This window comes from Falco peregrinus, chromosome 5 (assembly GCF_023634155.1).
Source record: "Falco peregrinus isolate bFalPer1 chromosome 5, bFalPer1.pri, whole genome shotgun sequence".
Classification (NCBI taxonomy): Eukaryota; Metazoa; Chordata; class Aves; order Falconiformes; family Falconidae; genus Falco; species Falco peregrinus.
The window spans coordinates 17,825,915-17,845,111 of record NC_073725.1 but is presented as its reverse complement, the minus strand read 5'-3'; the positions used below and the strand labels follow the sequence as shown (position 1 = coordinate 17,845,111).

At 38.5% G+C, this 19,197-nt stretch overlaps 2 protein-coding genes across 14 annotated transcripts in view; one reads left to right on the top strand and one right to left on the bottom strand.

Annotated features, from left to right (window-relative positions):
- The window catches only part of KIF15 (kinesin family member 15), a 39,659-nt gene extending 33,928 nt beyond the window's left edge, over positions 1–5,731 (bottom strand). The window contains exons 1-5 of the mRNA XM_055804151.1: positions 5,609–5,731; positions 3,873–3,912; positions 2,378–2,561; positions 1,241–1,317; positions 515–552 (exon numbers count right to left, since the gene is read on the bottom strand). Coding sequence (XP_055660126.1) covers positions 515–552; positions 1,241–1,317; positions 2,378–2,561; positions 3,873–3,912; positions 5,609–5,627 — 358 coding nt within the window. The 5' untranslated portion in view covers positions 5,628–5,731. The remainder of the gene's footprint in view (positions 1–514; positions 553–1,240; positions 1,318–2,377; positions 2,562–3,872; positions 3,913–5,608) is intronic.
- Positions 5,732–5,928: 197 nt separating this feature from the next.
- The window catches only part of KIAA1143 (KIAA1143 ortholog), a 67,440-nt gene continuing 54,171 nt past the window's right edge, over positions 5,929–19,197 (top strand). For 9 of the 13 annotated variants that reach the window (XM_055804464.1, XM_055804463.1, XM_055804469.1 and 6 more), the window contains exons 1-3: positions 5,930–6,082; positions 7,945–8,104; positions 15,665–15,747. In XM_055804464.1, coding sequence (XP_055660439.1) covers positions 5,975–6,082; positions 7,945–8,104; positions 15,665–15,747 — 351 coding nt within the window. In that variant the 5' untranslated portion in view covers positions 5,930–5,974. Of the gene's footprint in view, positions 6,083–7,944; positions 8,105–15,664; positions 17,676–19,197 lie in introns of those variants that run through there. The other 4 variants (XR_008747290.1, XR_008747289.1, XM_013303062.3 and 1 more) reach the window with 2 other exon arrangements.

Here is a 19,197-nt window from a genome sequence, read left to right as displayed (position 1 = left end):
TCCGATGTCAAGCACAATATTAATGCATTAAAAATCACCACTGTATGAAGAACAAGATTACAAAGGAACCCCTTCATACATAGAGAGGCCTTAAACACCTAGTTGGGTAGGAAGCAGTTATTCTGAAAACCTAAATATATTTTAATATGGAAAACTAGAATATTTTTCTACACATGCAAGGCCTATCAGCCAAAAATGGAAACCAGCAGAATACTCAAAACTTTCTGAAAAATGAGAAAAATTACTGTTTGATTTAAATGAAAAGTTTCTCTCCTCTCTTCTCCAGAAGAAAAACCTACATTTTCAAAAAGACAGATGAGAGTATCTATACATCAGCCTTTTGATATAAAGCAAGAACTACACTGAGTACTACACTGTTTCTTAAACTTTAAGGTTATCTGCAGGAAGACAAAAATCTAAATCATCCCTTGTGTTTGAACAAGACAAGGTTTCAACTCAAGACAAAAAAACCATTTAGAAACCACTGAAAGATTAAGCTCTCTCATGCACTTACCCATCATAGTGAAGGTTTTTCCTGACCCAGTCTGGCCACTAACAAAGAAAAGCAACAACAAAAAGAGTCAGATAAAGCTCTACTCTGGCTGTGATTTTTTTTATTAATCTGCATCTTATATGGAGAACTCACAGCTCAAACCAGTAAATTTTGATTAGGTCAGTCCTTCAAGTTAGCATTTTTGACCAACATGCTTACTCAGTTTTCAAAATGAAAAAATATTAAATTAATATAATGATATTCCTACTACTAGTCATGGGTATATTTCTACCTCAAAAACATTTTGAAAGTTAAAATTATTTTTCCTCAGTTTTCCCAGAAGCAGTTAAGACTCACTAAAGAGCTGAGCTGACCAAATATCAAGTTAAAGTTATTTTCATTCCATTTTTCTATGGACATATCAAAACTTACTAGCTTTCTCTTTAACAGTACAATAAAACCTCTAGGTTTTAGACAAACAATAGTAAAATTGAAATGAGTTTACAATCCACATTATTGTCTTTTAAGTATTAGAAGCATAACACCTACAAATAGATTCCTCCAGAAGAGGAATAAGAAGTACTCTTCAATATTGCAAGAACGTTTCTTATGTTGTGTTGCACTAATGAAGCACTTTCAAAGATTACTGTAACATTAGGCAGGCTGTGGCACTTAAAACCTCTACTCCTTATTATCACAGCCACCTCAAATGTTGCAATTGCTATGAAATACCATTGAATGACTTACTATGCAAAGATGGTTCCATTGTAGCCATTCATACAAGATTCAACAATATTTTTGGCCACACTTGAGAAGACTGACTCCTAGGGACAAGGGGAAAAAGAGAAGGCATTTGGCACCACTCATTTAAGTATCTCTATCAGTGTTTTCTATACCATAACTTTATAATGTATAAAATAGATGCATTCCTTAAGGTTAAGACTTGTATCATGAGTCCTGGAGCAAAACAATACATACTAAGTCTTTGTGTCACAAATCACACCCTCTGAAAAAGTTTTATTCCTTGCTAAACTGAAAGAAAAATAATAAAACAGCATCATAGTAACAGCTTTCAAAAATATATATTATATTAATTTTGGTCCAGTGTTTTTGATTGCATTATGTGGTTTATACCATCAGTAGGTCAAAACTGAGCCTATGACATTGATCAAACCTCGTTAAGTTTCAACATTTGCCACTAGACAATGGCATTTTCAACAAATCTACACAATAGTTAAGTCTCATCTACTTTCATGTATTTCTCTTAGATCTGCAAGAAGATCCTAGCTACAGCTAACTGTCTACAGTGGGTAGGTTTTTTGGGGATTTTTTTTTAAGCAGAAGTTAAAGGGAATTAAAGTGTTAAAGGAATTAAAGTTATATTCAGAATTTCAAATGCAATATTACAAAAATTAAATTGAAGGATTTTCCTTTCGATATTACCTGTCCCAGATAAACAATGCATCTGTTTAAAAGGCAAATGTATAAAAAGGAAATAGAACAAAGAGAATATAACCTCGTAAGTTCCTAATATACAAATCACATATTTAATATCAGCTACTGACTGCCAGTTATTTTTATATATTTGTATTAACAGGCAGGTTTATCTTCTGTCTACAGTGTTACTGTAACATCAACAAATAGAAACTTCAACTTTAATGCAAACTTTGATTAAAGAAATTAATGGTTAAAAAATACATTAAAACTATTAGAGAAAACAATTTTGTGCAACATTTCTGTATTATAACTACTTATTACCAATCTTACCACTGCAAAAAAATATGACTTAAGGCATTACTACACTAAACCTTTCTAAAGATGTAGTTGGCAAAATGGGGGGTGGGGGTGGGAAAGCAACACTTAAGAGATTCTGAAAGTTATTACCTGTGTTGTTTCCATATTTGCAACATAATCAAAAGTGAAGATCTTTGGCTCAGGCTTTGAATGCAGACGGATAGTATTTGATGAAAGAACAGATAAACACAATCCTTGATCTCCATCAGTTAATGCAGTTCCCTCTGAAGGAGGACGTACCCTCACATAAACTTTGATAGCATCATCTTCAACACTAAATGAGTATTTATGCGTTAGATTATTTTGAAATAGATCTATCAGCTGTTTGACAAAATTAAATCACAAAAATCAGATTAAGCATGTGAACTCATACAAACGTCTCTTCTGAAAATACACTGCTCTTCGCTGTACACATCAATTCACTACAAGCCACAGATTTATTAAAGGTAACAATGTGTCAGATTTAAAACCAAAGAACATGAAGTAACTGGAATTTACAGTTGTTGCATATAACTTTAGCTCTAAAAGAACACATTTCACAGTGAACAAATATAAAACCAGTGTTGCTATAAAGGTTTCAATAGTTTCTAAGACTATGGGCTTCAATCATCCTTCTTACCACTGGAAGTTATAACAGACTTTACAAATCGAGCAGATGATGCTACGTTCCAGCAAGAAAGTTACCAGCATTTTCTTTGCTGTTCACACGAAGGGAAAGAATAATCAATTCTCAATCCGCGAGTCTGATAAAATACAGCAGCACATCTATCTAAAAGCTCCCTAACCCATTTCATCACATTTATGAGTGGATGTACCAGTAAATCTAGTCTGAATAAGTAACTGTGCATGACCATTATGATAAAGCTTTGAGGAGTTCTGGCACAAATACTAATATACCAATACAATACTAAAGAATTAAATTCTTAAATGAAGCAGTAGCAAACTTTGATTTTAATTAATTCTCTCCCAGAAGGAAGTTATAGCATGAAGGTATTATAACTGTTATTGATTTTTCCTTTTGGTAAACAAGAGAAAGGAACAGAATTTTAAAAGTGCTAGGACTTCATGACTAAAACGTGGGGTTGGAGAGTGGCAGAGGAAAGGACTAAAAAAAAGAACAGGAAGCAGCTGAGAAAGGGAAGATTTTATACCAGATTTAAGACACACCATGCTAATTTGCCAAATATGTTTTCATTAAACAGTATTATTCTGAGATGTGGCAGAAACTGTTTGTATTTGGAGAAGGGCTTTTTGTTTTAGCTTAGAACTCCATCACAGAATTGAAGTTCTTTATGGAATGTCACTTCAGAGAAATTCTAGAGTCCAGCTGCAGAGTTAGTGGACAAATGAGAATTTACTACATGGCAGCATTCCAAAAGGAACTTGATACTTCAGAACAACACTTTTATTAATAGAACATTTTTTAGAAAACTTTTAAGGAAGGGAGAGAAAGGCAATAATCTTGTGCAGTGAAATACTGAAAGAAAAAACTTTTACATTATTTCACAAAGATATACAAGGTTTTGTTTGCAATCTTTTTGCAATGTGATTCTTCACATATGAGAACCAGTCAATACTACTTTACCTGGGTGAATTCAACAAAGGTAATGCAGAGTCACGTAAATCTAAAAAATAAAAGTGAAACACACAAAAAGTAAACATGATAAAATTATGGCTCAAAAACCCCATTTAAATAGAAAATACCGTAAGCCGTACTGAGGGAGATAAACGGAGAGTCTTATAACTATCAGTTTTATGCGTGAATCAGAATGGCACAAAAACATTTAGTAACTATGTTCCTTTGGCAGAAAGTCTGCTGTTGCTTGCAATGATAAAGCTGCAGTCCTGCAATGTGAGCACACATCCCCTTGTAAATGTATGTGCAATGAGTAGTCTCTGAAATTAACATATATAAGGTTTTCCAAGTGTTTTAGAGGATTAGGAACATAAACATATGTTTAAATAAATAAATTTTAAATACATATTATATAATATATATTATAAATACAATTATATAATTGCATAATCTTTAATATAAATATATAAAGTATACAAAATGCATAATCATATATATAGTATTTAAAATCATAATATTATAATATACATATTATATATAGCATACTATATAGTATATCTACAAATATACATTTATATTTCATTATATATTCCCATTATATTTAAAAGACTGTTAACTCACTGCAGATAAAGCAATACAGCATGAAATAGTTTCACAGATAGGACTGAAAAACCTCAGTTTCCTAAACATGCACAACTGAGGCGCTATATCACTTTCACGAAGCAATATCGAGCACTTAGTAATGCATAAAGCTCTCCTGTATGTATGAGCATCGTTTTGCACAGCTTCACATTTCAAGGAGACGGCACGTACTACCCCACAGGTAGATACTGCAACTTATTTTTTACTTAAGGGTGAATCTGACGTGAAATTATTTCACATAAGTTAGTAAAAATAATAACTAATGTAATCAAATTTTAAAAGTAAAATGACAGGGAAAGATTATTTACCAAAATATTCCAATAATAAATACTTATTAAGTCTCTAAAAGCATACAGGTTTCATCATAAGAGTATCTCTTTTAGGCCATAAAGATGTGCACAGGTACTAACTTCATTTACATTCACACTACACGAATACCCTGCTGCTGCTATGCAGCCCTACCTGCTTCGATTCACACAATAACATTTGAGAAGTGTGCTAGCTCCTAATTCAGTCTTTAAATGCACAACGGTATCAAAACGACCCGGGACAAGAAAAGCTGCACATTTTACAGCTGAAATCAGACCGATAGGTACTTGTACAGCCTGTACCTTGGGAAATGACAGACTCCCGGCTAACCATCCTTAGCTGCCATTTTAAAGGGCTGTTAACTCGCAAAAGACGACAGTTACAACCACCACAGCTAGTTAAAGTTCGATAAAATTACGGAAGACGAACTGATAAAGGCGGGACAGCTGAGAGCAAGCGGCTTTTGTAAAGCCCTGCCGCTCGGGAGGGCTGCTCACGCCTGCCAGCCGCGAGAAGCCCCTGGGGATACCGGGGCCAGGGGTGCCGCCGGGAGCGCTCCCTGCCCCAGCCCCGCCGGGGGGCAGCCGGCTGCCCTGCGCGGCCTCCAGCACCGCAGCCCCAGGGCACCGGCCCGCAGCGAGCCCACACGCCGTTAGCTCTCGCCCCATGGCGATGCCCGCCCCGCAGGGCAGAGCCTCCTCACCGAGCTGCCCCGGCCCCCACCAGCTTCCTGCACAGCAGGAAAACGCCCCGCAGCCCCTGCACGGCCGCACGGCCATGCCGGCCCTCCTCACCTCTAATGCCGGGGGCCATGGCGCTCGCCAGCCCCAGCACCTCTCCGCCCACTGCCTCCCAAAATGGCGGAATGTTTGAATTTAGCGCGAAGAGCCACGGACAACGTCACACGTCACACCCCCCAAAGCCAGCACGGGCGCGGCCATTTCACTCCACATCCGCCCTTCCCCGCTCCGCCTTCTCTCCCGCCATTGGCTGCAAGTGCCTCGGCCCCCGCACGTGACGGCGGAGCTGTGGAAGCCGGGGGGGCGCCCTTGTTCTGTCCCACCGCGGCCGCCGTCCTCTGCCGCCCACTCGGCCCGGAAGCGGGCGGGGAGGCTGGCGGGGGGGGGCTCGGCGGCGCGGCCGGGGCGCGGGCAGCGGCCATGAGCAAACGGAACCAGGTCTCCTACGTGCGGCCGGCCGAGCCCGCCTTTCTCAGCCGCTTCAAGCGGCAGGTTGGGTATCGGGAGGGGCCCACTGTGGAAACCAAGGTAACGGCCTGGTCCTGCGCTCGGGCAGTGCAGCCCTCCCCGCCCCGGGCCGCCTTCGGCCCCCTGCCCGTGGGCTCCAGCCCCGGCCCTGCTGCCTGCGCCTGCGGCCGGGCTTCCCGGGGTGGGAAGGGGCAGCGCCCGCTTCAAGGGGCCTCTAGTGCCACGATGCACCCCCTCGGGCCTAAAGCAAGGGCGGTGGGGAAGCAGCGCTGCAGGGCTTTGTCCCCGTAGGGTGGGGGGGGGACAGTAGTTACCGCTTAAAATTAACTGAAACTGTGTTTGTAACTTGTTTTTGCTTCGGTGTTGGGGATTCAAAACAATAAATTGGAGTGCGCCTCCCCATTGCTGCTTATGATAATTGCAGCCGCAGTGACCGTGGTGCCCGGCTGCTCTGTCAGTGCCCGAGCGGTCTGGGGAGGCAGCGGGGAAAGAGCAGTGATGTCCCAGTCCCAAAGCCCAGGCAGGAGAAAGAAAAGTGTTTAAGAGTAAACAAAAATGTATTGGAAGGGAGTTACACGTAATCTTGGTATAGGTGAGCAGACAGACGCTCACGTGTGATGGCTAGGAAGGCAGGATGGGGGCAGTAGGCTTTGAACCAGCTTGTGAGAAGGCAGCCTTTTTGGGGGGGGTACTGGTTTTTTATGTTTACAGTGTGCTTTTGCATGTGTTTCCTGCTAGCTATGGATTTACAAGATGCCTTAAGAAAGAGGCCTGTCATTACTGTAATACATCCAAAGTCCTTGTTTCTTTTTGATGACGGAGGAGGTTTAAATTTGCACTGTAGTTGTACTTGCACAAATGTTTGGATGATCCCACCGTGACCTGCACACAGCTGAAAAATAACCTGGCAAAAGTCCCCCACCAGTGGCTCATTGTTATGGCCTTGTTTTGAATCATGCCACTGTGGGTATACAAGTTATTTGTGAAAATACCTTTGATCACAAAAAATCAGTGTATTGACTTTCACCACTTGCTCCATTTGCCTTTTTTTTGGATTTTTTTTTTTGTTTGGTTTTTTTTTCAAGGTTAAATTCTAGTATATTGTGGATCTTAAGCTGAAGAGGCCATTATCACCTAATCTCTCCAGACTGGTCAGTAAAGTAATAGTTACAAGGATTTGTTAAAAAAAGAAATTTCTGATGAGCTAGAATTTATGATAAAATTATGCCGTTAGTGAAGTTAGTACAAACTTTCCAAAAGAAAGAAGATTGCATTTTGTCTGTATCTTGGTAAATTCAATGGATTATGGTAATACTACCTATACTTTTCTGATGAAGTTTTCCGTTCCTTTAATACTGCCAAATGCTATGTTGTTGGACTGAAGTTCCCATGTCAGAAAGTTTGATTTTCATAAAATTGCATAAAATTTCATCCCAATTGATTTTTCTGACTCGGAGCACAAATCTGAGAGAGTGGAAACAGGGACACTCTTGTGTCGGTAATGCTTACAGTGATTTGCTTGGGCAGCTGTAATAACAAAGCCACCATGGACTCCCTTTCTCTTTGCACTGTTTTGAGTACAGCATAGAAGGATCAAATCTGGAGCCACGTATTTAAGATTTTGTTAGTGTTGCATGGCGTACAGTGTTGTACAGTAAAGATAAAGAACAAAAGGAATTACTTCCTTACCTTCCAAGTTCCTGCTCTTTTGGTCTCTAATTGAAAGAGCCCATGCTGTGTTTTTTTCCTAGGGGATGCTGTCTTAGCAATAGAATTGGAGTGTCATTTGGACAAAGTGTGTTGGGGGGGCCTGGCACTTACAGGTGTCTGCTCACTAACCTCATGGCAAAAGTGAATAGCCCACCCTTGGCAGCTGTGATTTGGTGTGATGATCACAATTTCTTTTATTCCTCCCTCTCTAGAGAGAGCAGCTTCCAGTTGCAGATGATGATAGTGAGAATGGCAGTGACAATGAAGATGAGCAGCCTCAAGTGGTGACACTGAAAAAAGGGGACTTAACTGCTGAAGAAGCAATGAAAATTAAACAGCAAATCAAAGAGGCCTTAAAGTCAAATGAATCAGGTGAATTTCAAACTCCTAATTTCTTGCTTTGTATAGCCAAAGGGAGCTTGGTATTTGCTGGTTTCTACTGTTAATGTTACCTTCGATTAGTTGTTTTGGATTTTTCAGCTAAATAATTTGCACTCGTGATTCCTAATCTGAAGTTGTTGAGTACATATCCAAGCTGCCTGGCTTTTTATAGTGTTGCAGTTCTGTGCTTCTTAATAGTGCATCACCGTACCTCCAAATACCACCCTTTCTTGTTTGTTTTTTTTGTTATGGTCTTTCATTGGCCTGGTACACAATCTTTTGACATCACCTATGATAATTTTTGAACTCGTGAATTAGTTCAGCCAAATTTGATGCAGAGTGCATGCCTTAAAGGTAATTGTATGAGTTCATGAAAGAGAGTGTCCAGGCGGAAGGAGGAAACTCAGATTAGTGCTTCAGTGAAAAGAATGGCAGGTGTGTAAGCTCAGTAATGTGTTCACTTAAATTGACTTATCCATGTTATTACTTGCTTAAAATCATCCCTAGTATGTAATGTCACTTGCAAATATATTATGCAAAACTAAATTGATTACGTGAAGATAACAGATGATACAATAGTGCCAACAAACAGCAAGGTGTAGAAAAAAATACTTCTTTGTTACAAAGAATTAGAAAGTGTTACCTAAATTATTTAACAGACTTCTCAAGAATGGAAGGATGGAAGTGGTATGGGAGAGGTTGCTGCAGTTAGACAATAAAGATGTGAAACTATAGCTGATGAATACAGTTATGTTAAGAATTTCTGTCAGTATTCATCATTCAGATATGGTTGATGCAAGTGCTTTGGGAGTCCAAAAACTTCCATCTTCACAAATAGTGTGATGAAATGTAGCTTTATTTTTATGTTTTCCTAACAGAAGACGACAGATTAAAGGTAGTTATTACTGTCTCTAGTTGAAGTGTCTTGAGAAGAATATAGAACTGGAACCTCACAGGTATCAAATATAAAGGTGATTCATAAAAGCTGTGGACCTTTTCCTTGGTTAGCCATTGTGGCTACTTACAAAGGCTGTAAATTGAGTTTAGAGCAGATTGAGATACTAGCACATGGCTATCAATACAACATCCTCAGCTTCTGGCTTCTTCTGCCATTTGGATTTGAAAATTTAGGTTTGTGCTGTCCCTGTGTAAAAGTATGTGTTAAAAATTAAATGGCAGACATAGTATAAATGAAGAAATAAAGTAATAGTTGTGGGAGAAGATACATTGAGAATCTTACAATTTTGAAGAGCGGATTGATGAAAAATTCTTAATTTTTATAATGTAGGTTAGCTTTAAGCTGAATAAAACTAAATCTGATTTGTTTCTGCAGATAGGTAGGTGTAACCTATGTATATGTCTGGTGTAACCAGGTAGTGGGTTGAGCATTGTTTATATAACTTGAACTCCTCTGAGAAAATGTGTTCCACTTCCAGCTTACTTCCTGCTCTCTTGTTACTGAAATGTAATTCCTTACTTGGTGTTGCAGTTTGTAAAGCTGTCACATAATTTCTTTTGAAAGTGGGATCACCCTCCTAGTGTTGGGAGAAATTTCAACCTGTTGGAAAGAAATGGCATGATTCTTTCTGAGAATTGGTTTCCTTTTCATATAAGCAACTTGAATTTTGAATGATCACAGTAGGAGGAAAAAATATTTTGTAAGTCTGGGCAAAAAGAAGTAGTTGTCCATGAGAATCTATTGAGGTGGAGTCAATGCTGTGAAAAAAGTCCAAAAGAGCTACCAAGTTGAATACACAGTATGAAATGGGAGTGTATTTTAATAGAGTAACTGAACTTTGGTGGAAAAAGATATTCCTAAGACGTAATTGTATGTAGTGAGGATGGTGGGATTGAGTTCCTGTAGGACTTTGGCACCTCTGCTTATTACCCCTTCATTAATAATTTGGATTTGGAGGAAAAAATCCACAGTAATAGGTAGCAGGAGTGTTGAATCATTGGGCTCTAGGGGCTGTTGCCCTCTATTCTACATTATTGTGTTACTCTGCCTCTCTGCCTTTACTTTCAGCATTAGGTCTTGGCCTTTTTTTTTTTTTTTTGTTTATAGGAATGAACAGGATTAAGTGCTCTGTTGCTCTGCTGTGGACGGGACACTGAAATTATCAGTGAAGGTGTGGGTGATGCTACAGCCTGCTGAAGGCTTTTTGTCTTTGGCCATCTTTGCACTGTCAGTCTGATGTTTAGATTTAAATTCAGATTTCTAGTCAGAGGCAGGTATTTAGACAGCTGTTTATTTTCAGCTTGATAAAGAGAGTTTTAACTAGCGTGTTTCTTTTTTTTTGGATAATTGTCAGTTCTGAAAATGGGAAGTATAAAGAAAGTTTGATGCTGCATGGTTTGATTAAATTTCTTGTTACTTTGATTTTTATCCCAGAGTTGAAAGTGAAATTAATTTAATGGGTACTAGACCATAACACATAGCCCAAATCAGATCATTAGTGAAATGACGTGAAGCTGAAAAGGTAGCAGGGAAGTAAATTTTCTAGCCAATAATCTTCCTTTCCACCATGCATCAGTGCTGCTGCACTTTGATAGATCATAAGTAATGTGCTGCTAATCTGTTGTGAATAGAAACTGTTAGTTTTTCAAAACGTGGGAAGTACTCAGTTTGGAGGTTCTGCCCTCTCCTCTTTTATATCTGTAGTGATGGTCTTAATTTGAAAGTCCTTGTCCTCAGGCTTTGGTTTGGGATGTTATTCTAGGATTTTCCATATCTCATTTGCATCCTTTCTCCTTCATTTTCTTCTACAACCAGTTTGACACGGCTACGCTTTTTTTTTTTTATTTGAGGCACCAGCAGTTCTTGTGACTTGCATTTTCTTTTACAGATGAGTAACACTTTTGCATTGATTTGGCAAAAATAAGCTGATTAATGTCCTACCTGCGTTAGTTGCTTCTTAAGGCAGAACAAAATTCAGTGAAGCTTGTACGCTGGCTTTTGCCAGTATAGTCGCAGGGAACTTTTTTATTTAGGACTGAACCTTTCCTACATGGGAAAACACCTTCCATATTGAAATACTTTTCTCCATGGAGGCCTTAGAAGCTTTTTTTAAAAAAAAAAGTCATTTGTTTATCAACAGTCGTTTTATTTAGTATTTTTATGCAGCATTTTATAAATTGTTACTGTTGGTTTGGAGACAAAGAAAAATGGTCTTACGAGAAATCAAATTGGCACAAAAGAAAAGATGGCAATTACTGCAAGATACTTTATCCCAGCATTCATTATAATCTATGGAATTGATTTTTCTACCGCTTTTCTAGTTCAGCTGGCCTCTGGGACACTCTGATACATGCAGATGACCAATTTGGCAGAAGGTGTCCTTAGTCATTTGAAGTCTTTTAATATTGTCCTTGTCTCATTCAATATGCTGGGGCTGGGGAGCACGAGAGACAGGAGAGGCAAGGAGAATACGGTCTGTGCTGTCTTGGCTATTGGACCTCTTTCCTTAGCTTAAGCAGCTGTTTTATGAGATATGTATCACAAAGTTCATGCTGCTTTTCATCATGTGAACAGCAGGAATCTAAATCAAAGCTAATTTTACAGTATTTAAGTAACAAAAATTTTCTCAAGTGTCCTCATAAATGATTGAGAATGAATATTTGAGCAAGACTTTTATCTTTGTGATACCAGTGTGCAGAATTCCTGTAGTGAATGCTTCCAAAGGCATGCATAGAAATGGGTGGCCAGAAAATACTAGAAGGAGCATCTGAAACGGCTGACCTGAACTTCTAACCTTAGAAACCACCAAGTAATTTGCCAGGTTATCATAAATTTTTTCCAGCCTGTATCATCAAATACACATATATCTTGAAATACTGTTTGTGCTGCTCCTGTTGTTCCTGTCAGTTTAGTGGCATTTTGTGTTTCCTGTTGTTGCCTCATTGACCCATGTGGACAAGAAAATGTTGGAAAATGGTACTGCTGACTACATAAATAAAAAATTAGGTAAACTGAAGAGCAGTGTTTCTTTTTCATACCCTCATTTCTACTTCTCTTGTAATGTATAACTTGCAATTAAAAGAGAAGAAAAAAAAATTCTGAATTTGTGGCTTCATAAATTGATGTCACTTGTGAAGTGAGTTTTCAGCTCGTTGTCTGATTGTGCCCCTCTTACTCAACCAGTGTAAAGGTTTTTGGTCCAGTTAGAAGCAGCAATGACTAAGAACAGTCTGAATTTGAATGGCTAGTGAGTTTTTTGACTCTTATCAGAAGTGGATTGTATTATTTCTCCTGTAAAACTTCTATGTTGGTTGTATTTTGCTTTGTGTGTTTCAGTGTGTTTATCAGAAATCCTGCTTTCCATACAGTCTTTTATCAGGGCTCTGTTTTAAAAACTACCGACACTGCAATTGTTTCTTCAGTCTCTTCTTAGCATTGCTTAATACAAGTCAGTTTTTGGAGGTCATCAATACAAACAAAAAAGACAACTGACACATAAGAGTCTGGGAAAATGAGCAAGGATGAAGTTTTTTTACCAGCTGGAAAAGACAATCTTAACAAATTTCTTGAACGGCTACATCAAATTCTTTCAAAAAGCATAGTCTCTCTCTTCTCCCTCTTTCCACAAGTTGCTAAGGTAAGGCTAGGCTTACTGTGTTTCCTCATCTGCTTCATTCTTGTCAAGCACTGCCAACACATCGTAGCTCTCTGAACTTGGCCTAGGCTTCCTGCTGAATGTCCTTGAGCATATAATGCAGTTTTGACAGTGTTTAACCAGGCCAAGAGCTGAAGTCTTTCCCTTTGATACAGAATGATCTGCAAATAGTATTGAGGCCCTGGAAGTCAGAGCTAAGCTTGCTGCCATTTGGTGGAGTTTTTGAGCTTTGCTCTGTTTATGCACTTTTCTTATTAGGCATTTAAATTCATATTACAATGATACGTATAAGTTTCTCTATCTGGTAGACAAAATGCAGTTATTTTGTGCAGTTCACAATGTGTGTAGCCGGAGAGTTGGGAGTAAAATTGAAATTTCTGACTTCCATTTATATGATTTATTTTGTGGATATGCTTTCATCACATTTTTAGTGGTTTTGTTTTTCAGTTTATCATTCTAAGAAAATGTAGTAATTGCTTTTTTAAGGAGTGTCCAGTGACAATTTTTTTGTTGCTTCTCATGCTTGTGCAGTAGCTGGTTGTCCTATTTTCACAGCTATACTGGTACTATGTACAGTCTGTATGCTGCCTGCCTGCCCTGATTTCAGCTAGGGTAGAGTTAATTTTTTTCCTAGCAGCTGGTGCAGTGCTGTGTTTTGGATTTAGGATGAGAATAATGTTGGTAACACACTGATGTTTTTGTTGCTGCTGAGCAGTGCTTATACTAAGTCAAGGACTTTCCAGTTTCTCAGGCCCTGCCAGCGAGAAGGCTGGAGGGGCACAAGAAGCTGGGAGGGGACGCAGCCAGGACAGCCGACCTGAAGTAGCCATAGGGGTACTCGTTACTCTGTGATGTCATGTTCAGTATATAAACTGGGGCGAAAGCTGGCCAGGGGCTGCTGCTCAGGAACTGGCTAGGCATCGGTTGGTGAGTGGCGAGCAAATTCACTGTGCATCACCTGTTTTGTGCATTCAAATTCTATTATTATTATTATCATCATCATTATTTTCTTCCTTTTCTTTCCCATTAAACTGTCTTTATCTCAGCCCGTGGGTTTTCCCACTTGTACTCTTCCAATTCTCTCCCCCATCCCGCTGGGGAGGGGAATGAGCGAGCAGCTGTGTGGGGCTTAATTGCCAGCTGGGGTTAAACCACAGCGCTGGCTCAAGTACATGCACAGCTGGGTCTGTTCACGAGTGAAATTTTTCTTATAGATGCTTTTTTCCCCCCAGAATTTGGCTTATATTGTGCCTCAGATCTTGTTTAAGTTAGAAGAGCTGGATTTTCAAATAAACATTGTAGTTAAGCAACAATTAGGAAGGGGAATTATTTGATATTAAACTTCCAAGTCAAAAAATGGAGGCCCGTCTTCTGAGAAAAATGATACATAGTGCACTTTGATTGGTTGGGTGTGACATGTTTTCAGAAATAATCGCTTTTCCCTCCCAGAATTTGTGGTAGACACTTCCTAAACTGCTGTATCACATGTACAGCATCTAAACACCCAAGCTTTCCGTGCAGAATTCAAAATGGATCCATTGAGAAGTACGCTTTTCATATCTACAATTTATTATTGCTGGTAGTTCCTTGTAACTGTAATGCTTTTCTAATGCACCACTGCTGAAATATTGCCCTGAAACCTGGGACATTTTCTTCCAACGAAACTACCATTTTCTCCATGGTAGCATTGTCTCATAAACCAGTGCAGAAGCGTGCGTTCTACAGAAGTCATTGACGGAATTGGTGCTTAGTTTTTTTAAGCTAGGTTTCTTCTTAAAAAGGGTCTCTGAAACTTGAGGAATTCTAAGTGAAGTTTCCTAATGAAGCTGATGTCTTCATTTGCACCACACAACCCTTAAGACATCAGGTTTAATAGTGGTATTGTTTGGAGTATGCACTGAAGAGTATTTCAGCCAGGGCTGTGTATGATAACGATGAAGTGTTAGTCTTCTGCTATAATGTTTGTATATAGAGGAAAGAATTTGTGCTAAAGACAAAAGATATTTATTGGTTATAATTAAATAGCAAATAGTCTTGTCAAACACATACTTAGTGTTAGGAAATTTCTGTTGAATAATGAATTTAATGAAAGTACTTTAGGAAAAATATCTTGCACAGAACCTATGGCTCTTTAACATCCTGTCACATATACATTACAAAAATTGCAAACTGCTGCAGATGAGCCTTTGTGTCTGATTCATGACTTTACGGTTACAGTTTTTTTTCCAGAAATATTGCCCTGATGCTGTTACTTGTGCAGTAGCTTTCCTCCTCTGCCTAATAATCCTATAAGGGTCTTGTCTTGTTTTTAAAATTATTTGCTTTAGTACATACAGAGGAGCAGAATTAGTCAGTTGGAATAGTTTGGTGATTTTACAGATAAAAATAAACCCTAAAACTTTCATTCTATATGATGACAAAAGGCAGGTTTATGACCATGTGATCTTTTTAGCTGTCTCAGCAGGAGAGGGTATATAAGAAGAAAAAGAAAAGCTTTGTCTTGCATATGTGCCATTTTGTTCTTTAAAAGCAACACCATAATCATGACATAAGTGCATTTGTTGTCATGGACTTTACAAATAGTGCAGTGGAATTAGAGGATCCTGTGAAGTTGTCTTCTCCATATTGATATATGGATGCAGCTGGATTGTGTGGAAAAAAGCTCTACTGCTTAGTCTCTTCTGGTTAGTGGGAACCCATTTCTAATGGAACTGCAGAACTATCTTCCAGGGCTGGTTGCCGTGGGGCAGATATGTGTGCATGAAGGACATTAATTGATACAGACTTTGTGGCCATAAAAATATATTTTCATGATTGTGGTATTCTATCAGAGGTCTTGCTGGTCTTTGTTCTGGGGAAAAAGAAAAAAAAATAGTGAAGGTCTGTAGAATGTGTGAACACGTGCAGATGAGTTCTGATTTTACTCTCTTTGTTATAGATGGTGAACCAGAACCTGTGGATGGAAAAATTATGTTCAGGAAACCAGCCAAACGTTCATCAGAGAAGTTTTTGGACTTCAATGTAAGTTCAAGTAAGAAGATGAAAGAGGCAAAGAAAACTAAGAGAGAAGCAGCTACTCAGAGTACAGCTAAGCAAATAAAAAATAGCAGTCTTCTCTCATTTGATGATGAGGAAAATGATGATTAGGAGTTGTGATTTTTTTTATATATATTTTAATTACTCTTCTAGGGATCTGAGTAAGATTGAAGGTTTTCCTAGAAAATGAAGCATGATATCTGAGTCTTCTCTTACTTTGTTATAGTCCAACAAGAGAAACATAATATAAAACTAGCAAGAGCTAAGTCTTTGCAGTTTAGATGGAACTGTACAAACAGTATGTCATGTCTTTATTTTAAAAGAGAATTTAACCATGTATGTAAAAGCTATTTGAGGTCACAAATGAGTAGCAAAATATACGTGTACATGTCCATTCTATATAAATTTTCAATCAATACATTTTAAAATGTCCTCCATTACAAAAAATGTATTTCCTCTCTATATACTGGCCTTAGTTGACAGTTGTGTGTTTTTACTTGTTACTGTTGGCTTGACATTCAGGAGAGAGAAACCCGATTGCTGTGAAATACAGTTTGAAGTTTTCTGTCTCATAGCTTAACAGAAGTTTGCACAACTTTTGCATATGTGGTTTGGCAGATGGGCTCTGCAAAGAGCTATTGCAGTAAGCGAGCCTGCAGTTGCTAAAATCACGTAGTCTTAATCCTGTCTTTGGTGAATGCAGTCTAAGAAGCATCAAATTCATTTGAATTGATTGTGCTAGGAAGATATTAAAATTTTGGTTATAGTTGATGCAAAAGTAAGATGTCTAAATCCTTGGAGATTGTGCACTTTGTTTATCACACTGATGGGCTCAGTGTTTGGTGGTGGGTTGGTTTTCTTTAAAGTACATTTGTTCCACTTGGCTACCTATGTGTTCATAATTATTTGGGATCTCAAACAGCTTATTATTAAAAAATGCATTTCATTTTTAAGCGGTGGAAAAGCATTATTTTGGTTTTCTTCAAGTAGGAAATTGTAAACAGGAAATTTAAGTTAAGAAATGTTATAGTTGTGATACAAAGTTTTAAATTTTTTCAGTTGCCTATGCCACAGTACACTGGAAGTGACCGTTTTTGTACCATTTATGTAACAGGATGTGCTGGAATTGAAAATAACACTGAGAGCTGGTGGGAGTGGGGAGAACAAGGTGGTGGAAATGGGACTAGTGACTTTTAAATTATTTGGAATTATGGTGTGTTCTTTAACCATACATAAGAAAGACCTGAGACTGCTACAGAATTACAGGGTATGAGGCAATGAAACCAGTTCTTCTGCTGTGTGACAGGACATGCAAAATTATTTGGGCTGTAAAGCTTCATTGAGGAGCAAATTTGAAGTTGCTGTGTGAAACAGCTGGTTTTAGTTTGTTAATCTGGTATTAAGCAATAAATTATGTTTTATTTAAGTTGTCCAAAGATATTTTAATGAAAATTTCAGTACATAAAATGGGATTTTTTTGGGCACCTGATAATGAAGCCGCTTGTGACTGCTACCTGTCTCTTGTCTGTACCAAGTTCCTGCAGCATGGGATCATAGGCAAGTTCGCATACTATTTCACAGTAATTGTGTGAGTGTGTTACCCTGATTTTGAAAATGAATAGGTCTGTGGTCCTTTCAGAAAATTTAAACCAGACCTATAAATGGATATTAAAGTCTTGTAGCACTGGTCTGATACTAGAACTGCCAGAGAGGTGCAGTGTGACCACCTGATTATTCCCATGAGGATGTTACATTTGTAAATGCATGATTTGCCTGTATTCTGCATATATAAAAAAGGAAATCAAATGTAGGAAGAAGAAATACAGAATCAAATACTGCCAGGGAGTAATCTTTCCATTTATTTTGTATACTTAAAACTTCTTTCAATTCATTAAAAAAAACTTATATATACACTTGCGAGAGATCTTGCAGCGTTATGGTATACTGAAGGAATATTTGGGCATATTTCAACAACTGAGTAAATGCTCTGACCTGCTGAGACTCATCTGAAAGAATGGATTAACAATTGACTGCTTAAACTTTTCTGGTTCTCTTAGTCAGCATAAAAATATACTTGCTTTACATTTTTCTTGCACAGCCCGAAAGCTTCTTCACTTTAGCTGAGGCAGTTTAGGAGACATGGCTATCAAGAGATAAATGCTTGCCAAGGATCAGAGGGATTTGGATTTACCTTAAAATTAGAGAGGGCCTCCCAAATATGCAGCTTATTTGGCACGTTCAAAATAAGATTGAGGTCTTGTCTGAATCTGTTTAGTAGCTGCATTTAAACAAAAAATACTATTTCTAGTGAAAGACTTGGAAGAGTGAAGTCCAGTTAACAGAGGGTTACCTCAGAATACTGGGTGCAGTACTTTTGCTTAATCATGCTCCTTGCCCTACAACTTTATGACAAATGTCTGGAATGCAAATAAATTAGTTGGGTTTATTTGGAATATAATGAAAGGTATGTTGTTCTTCAGGCAGCACAGCAGGGGAAAGAAAGGTGGATACGGAAACCCAGTTTCTTTCCTTTGTTCCGACTGTGATTTGTAGTGTTCTGACCAGGAGGAGACCTTTGTATGCATTGCATTTCACTCCCAGTTCACCTAAGAATAACTAATTGGATATATTTCTTAAGAGGTGTGAGTGATGCACAAAAGCATTTTAGTCAAGTAGTCATTTGAAAATTCAGTGTTCTTAATGTGACACACCAGGAAAATCACACACGCCATCAACTCACCGTGAAACCTGTGACTCAAGAGAACAATTACTTGTTCATTTAGGAAAGAAATGTGAAACTGTCTTAAGCAATCGCCTGCCTGAAGCAGTGAGCCATGGAAAAATAATAACTGCAAGAGCTTTATAATAAAGGGGAAGCTAAAGTTAGTACATGGAACATGGGACTAGGACTGGAATGGACAACTCTCCTGGCTTTTTCTTTCTCTCTTCCCTGCCCCCACCCCCAGTTCTTTTCCTCTCCTGTTGTGGGGGCTGTATATATGTGGGGGGGGGGGGGGGTTTGTGGAGCTTGCTCAGCTAAGCGTGAGAGAAACTCTGTGGAGAAGCAAGGTGAAAGTAACAGAGGCTTGTTACCTACTATGGGAAATCTTGTGCAGTTTTTATGAAAATCTTTGCAATTTCTCAGTTCATTAAGACTCCAAAACATTTATCAATGATGGTGTTAGCACATGTTCTTAGCTGAACAGTAAGCTGAAACAAACCTGGTGAACTGTAGTAGAATTGCAGCAGTGGATGCTTATCGTGGAGGCTTTTTACATTGCAAAGGTGCTTGGTTGTCATCAGGAAAGGTGAGATGTTCTGTCACCTTTCTTTTAGAAGAAATAGGATCTTTCCCTAAATGATAGGAACAAAGGTGAATTGTCAAGATTGCTTCATTATGAGATAGAAATTGCAAAGACAAGGGACAGAATGGGC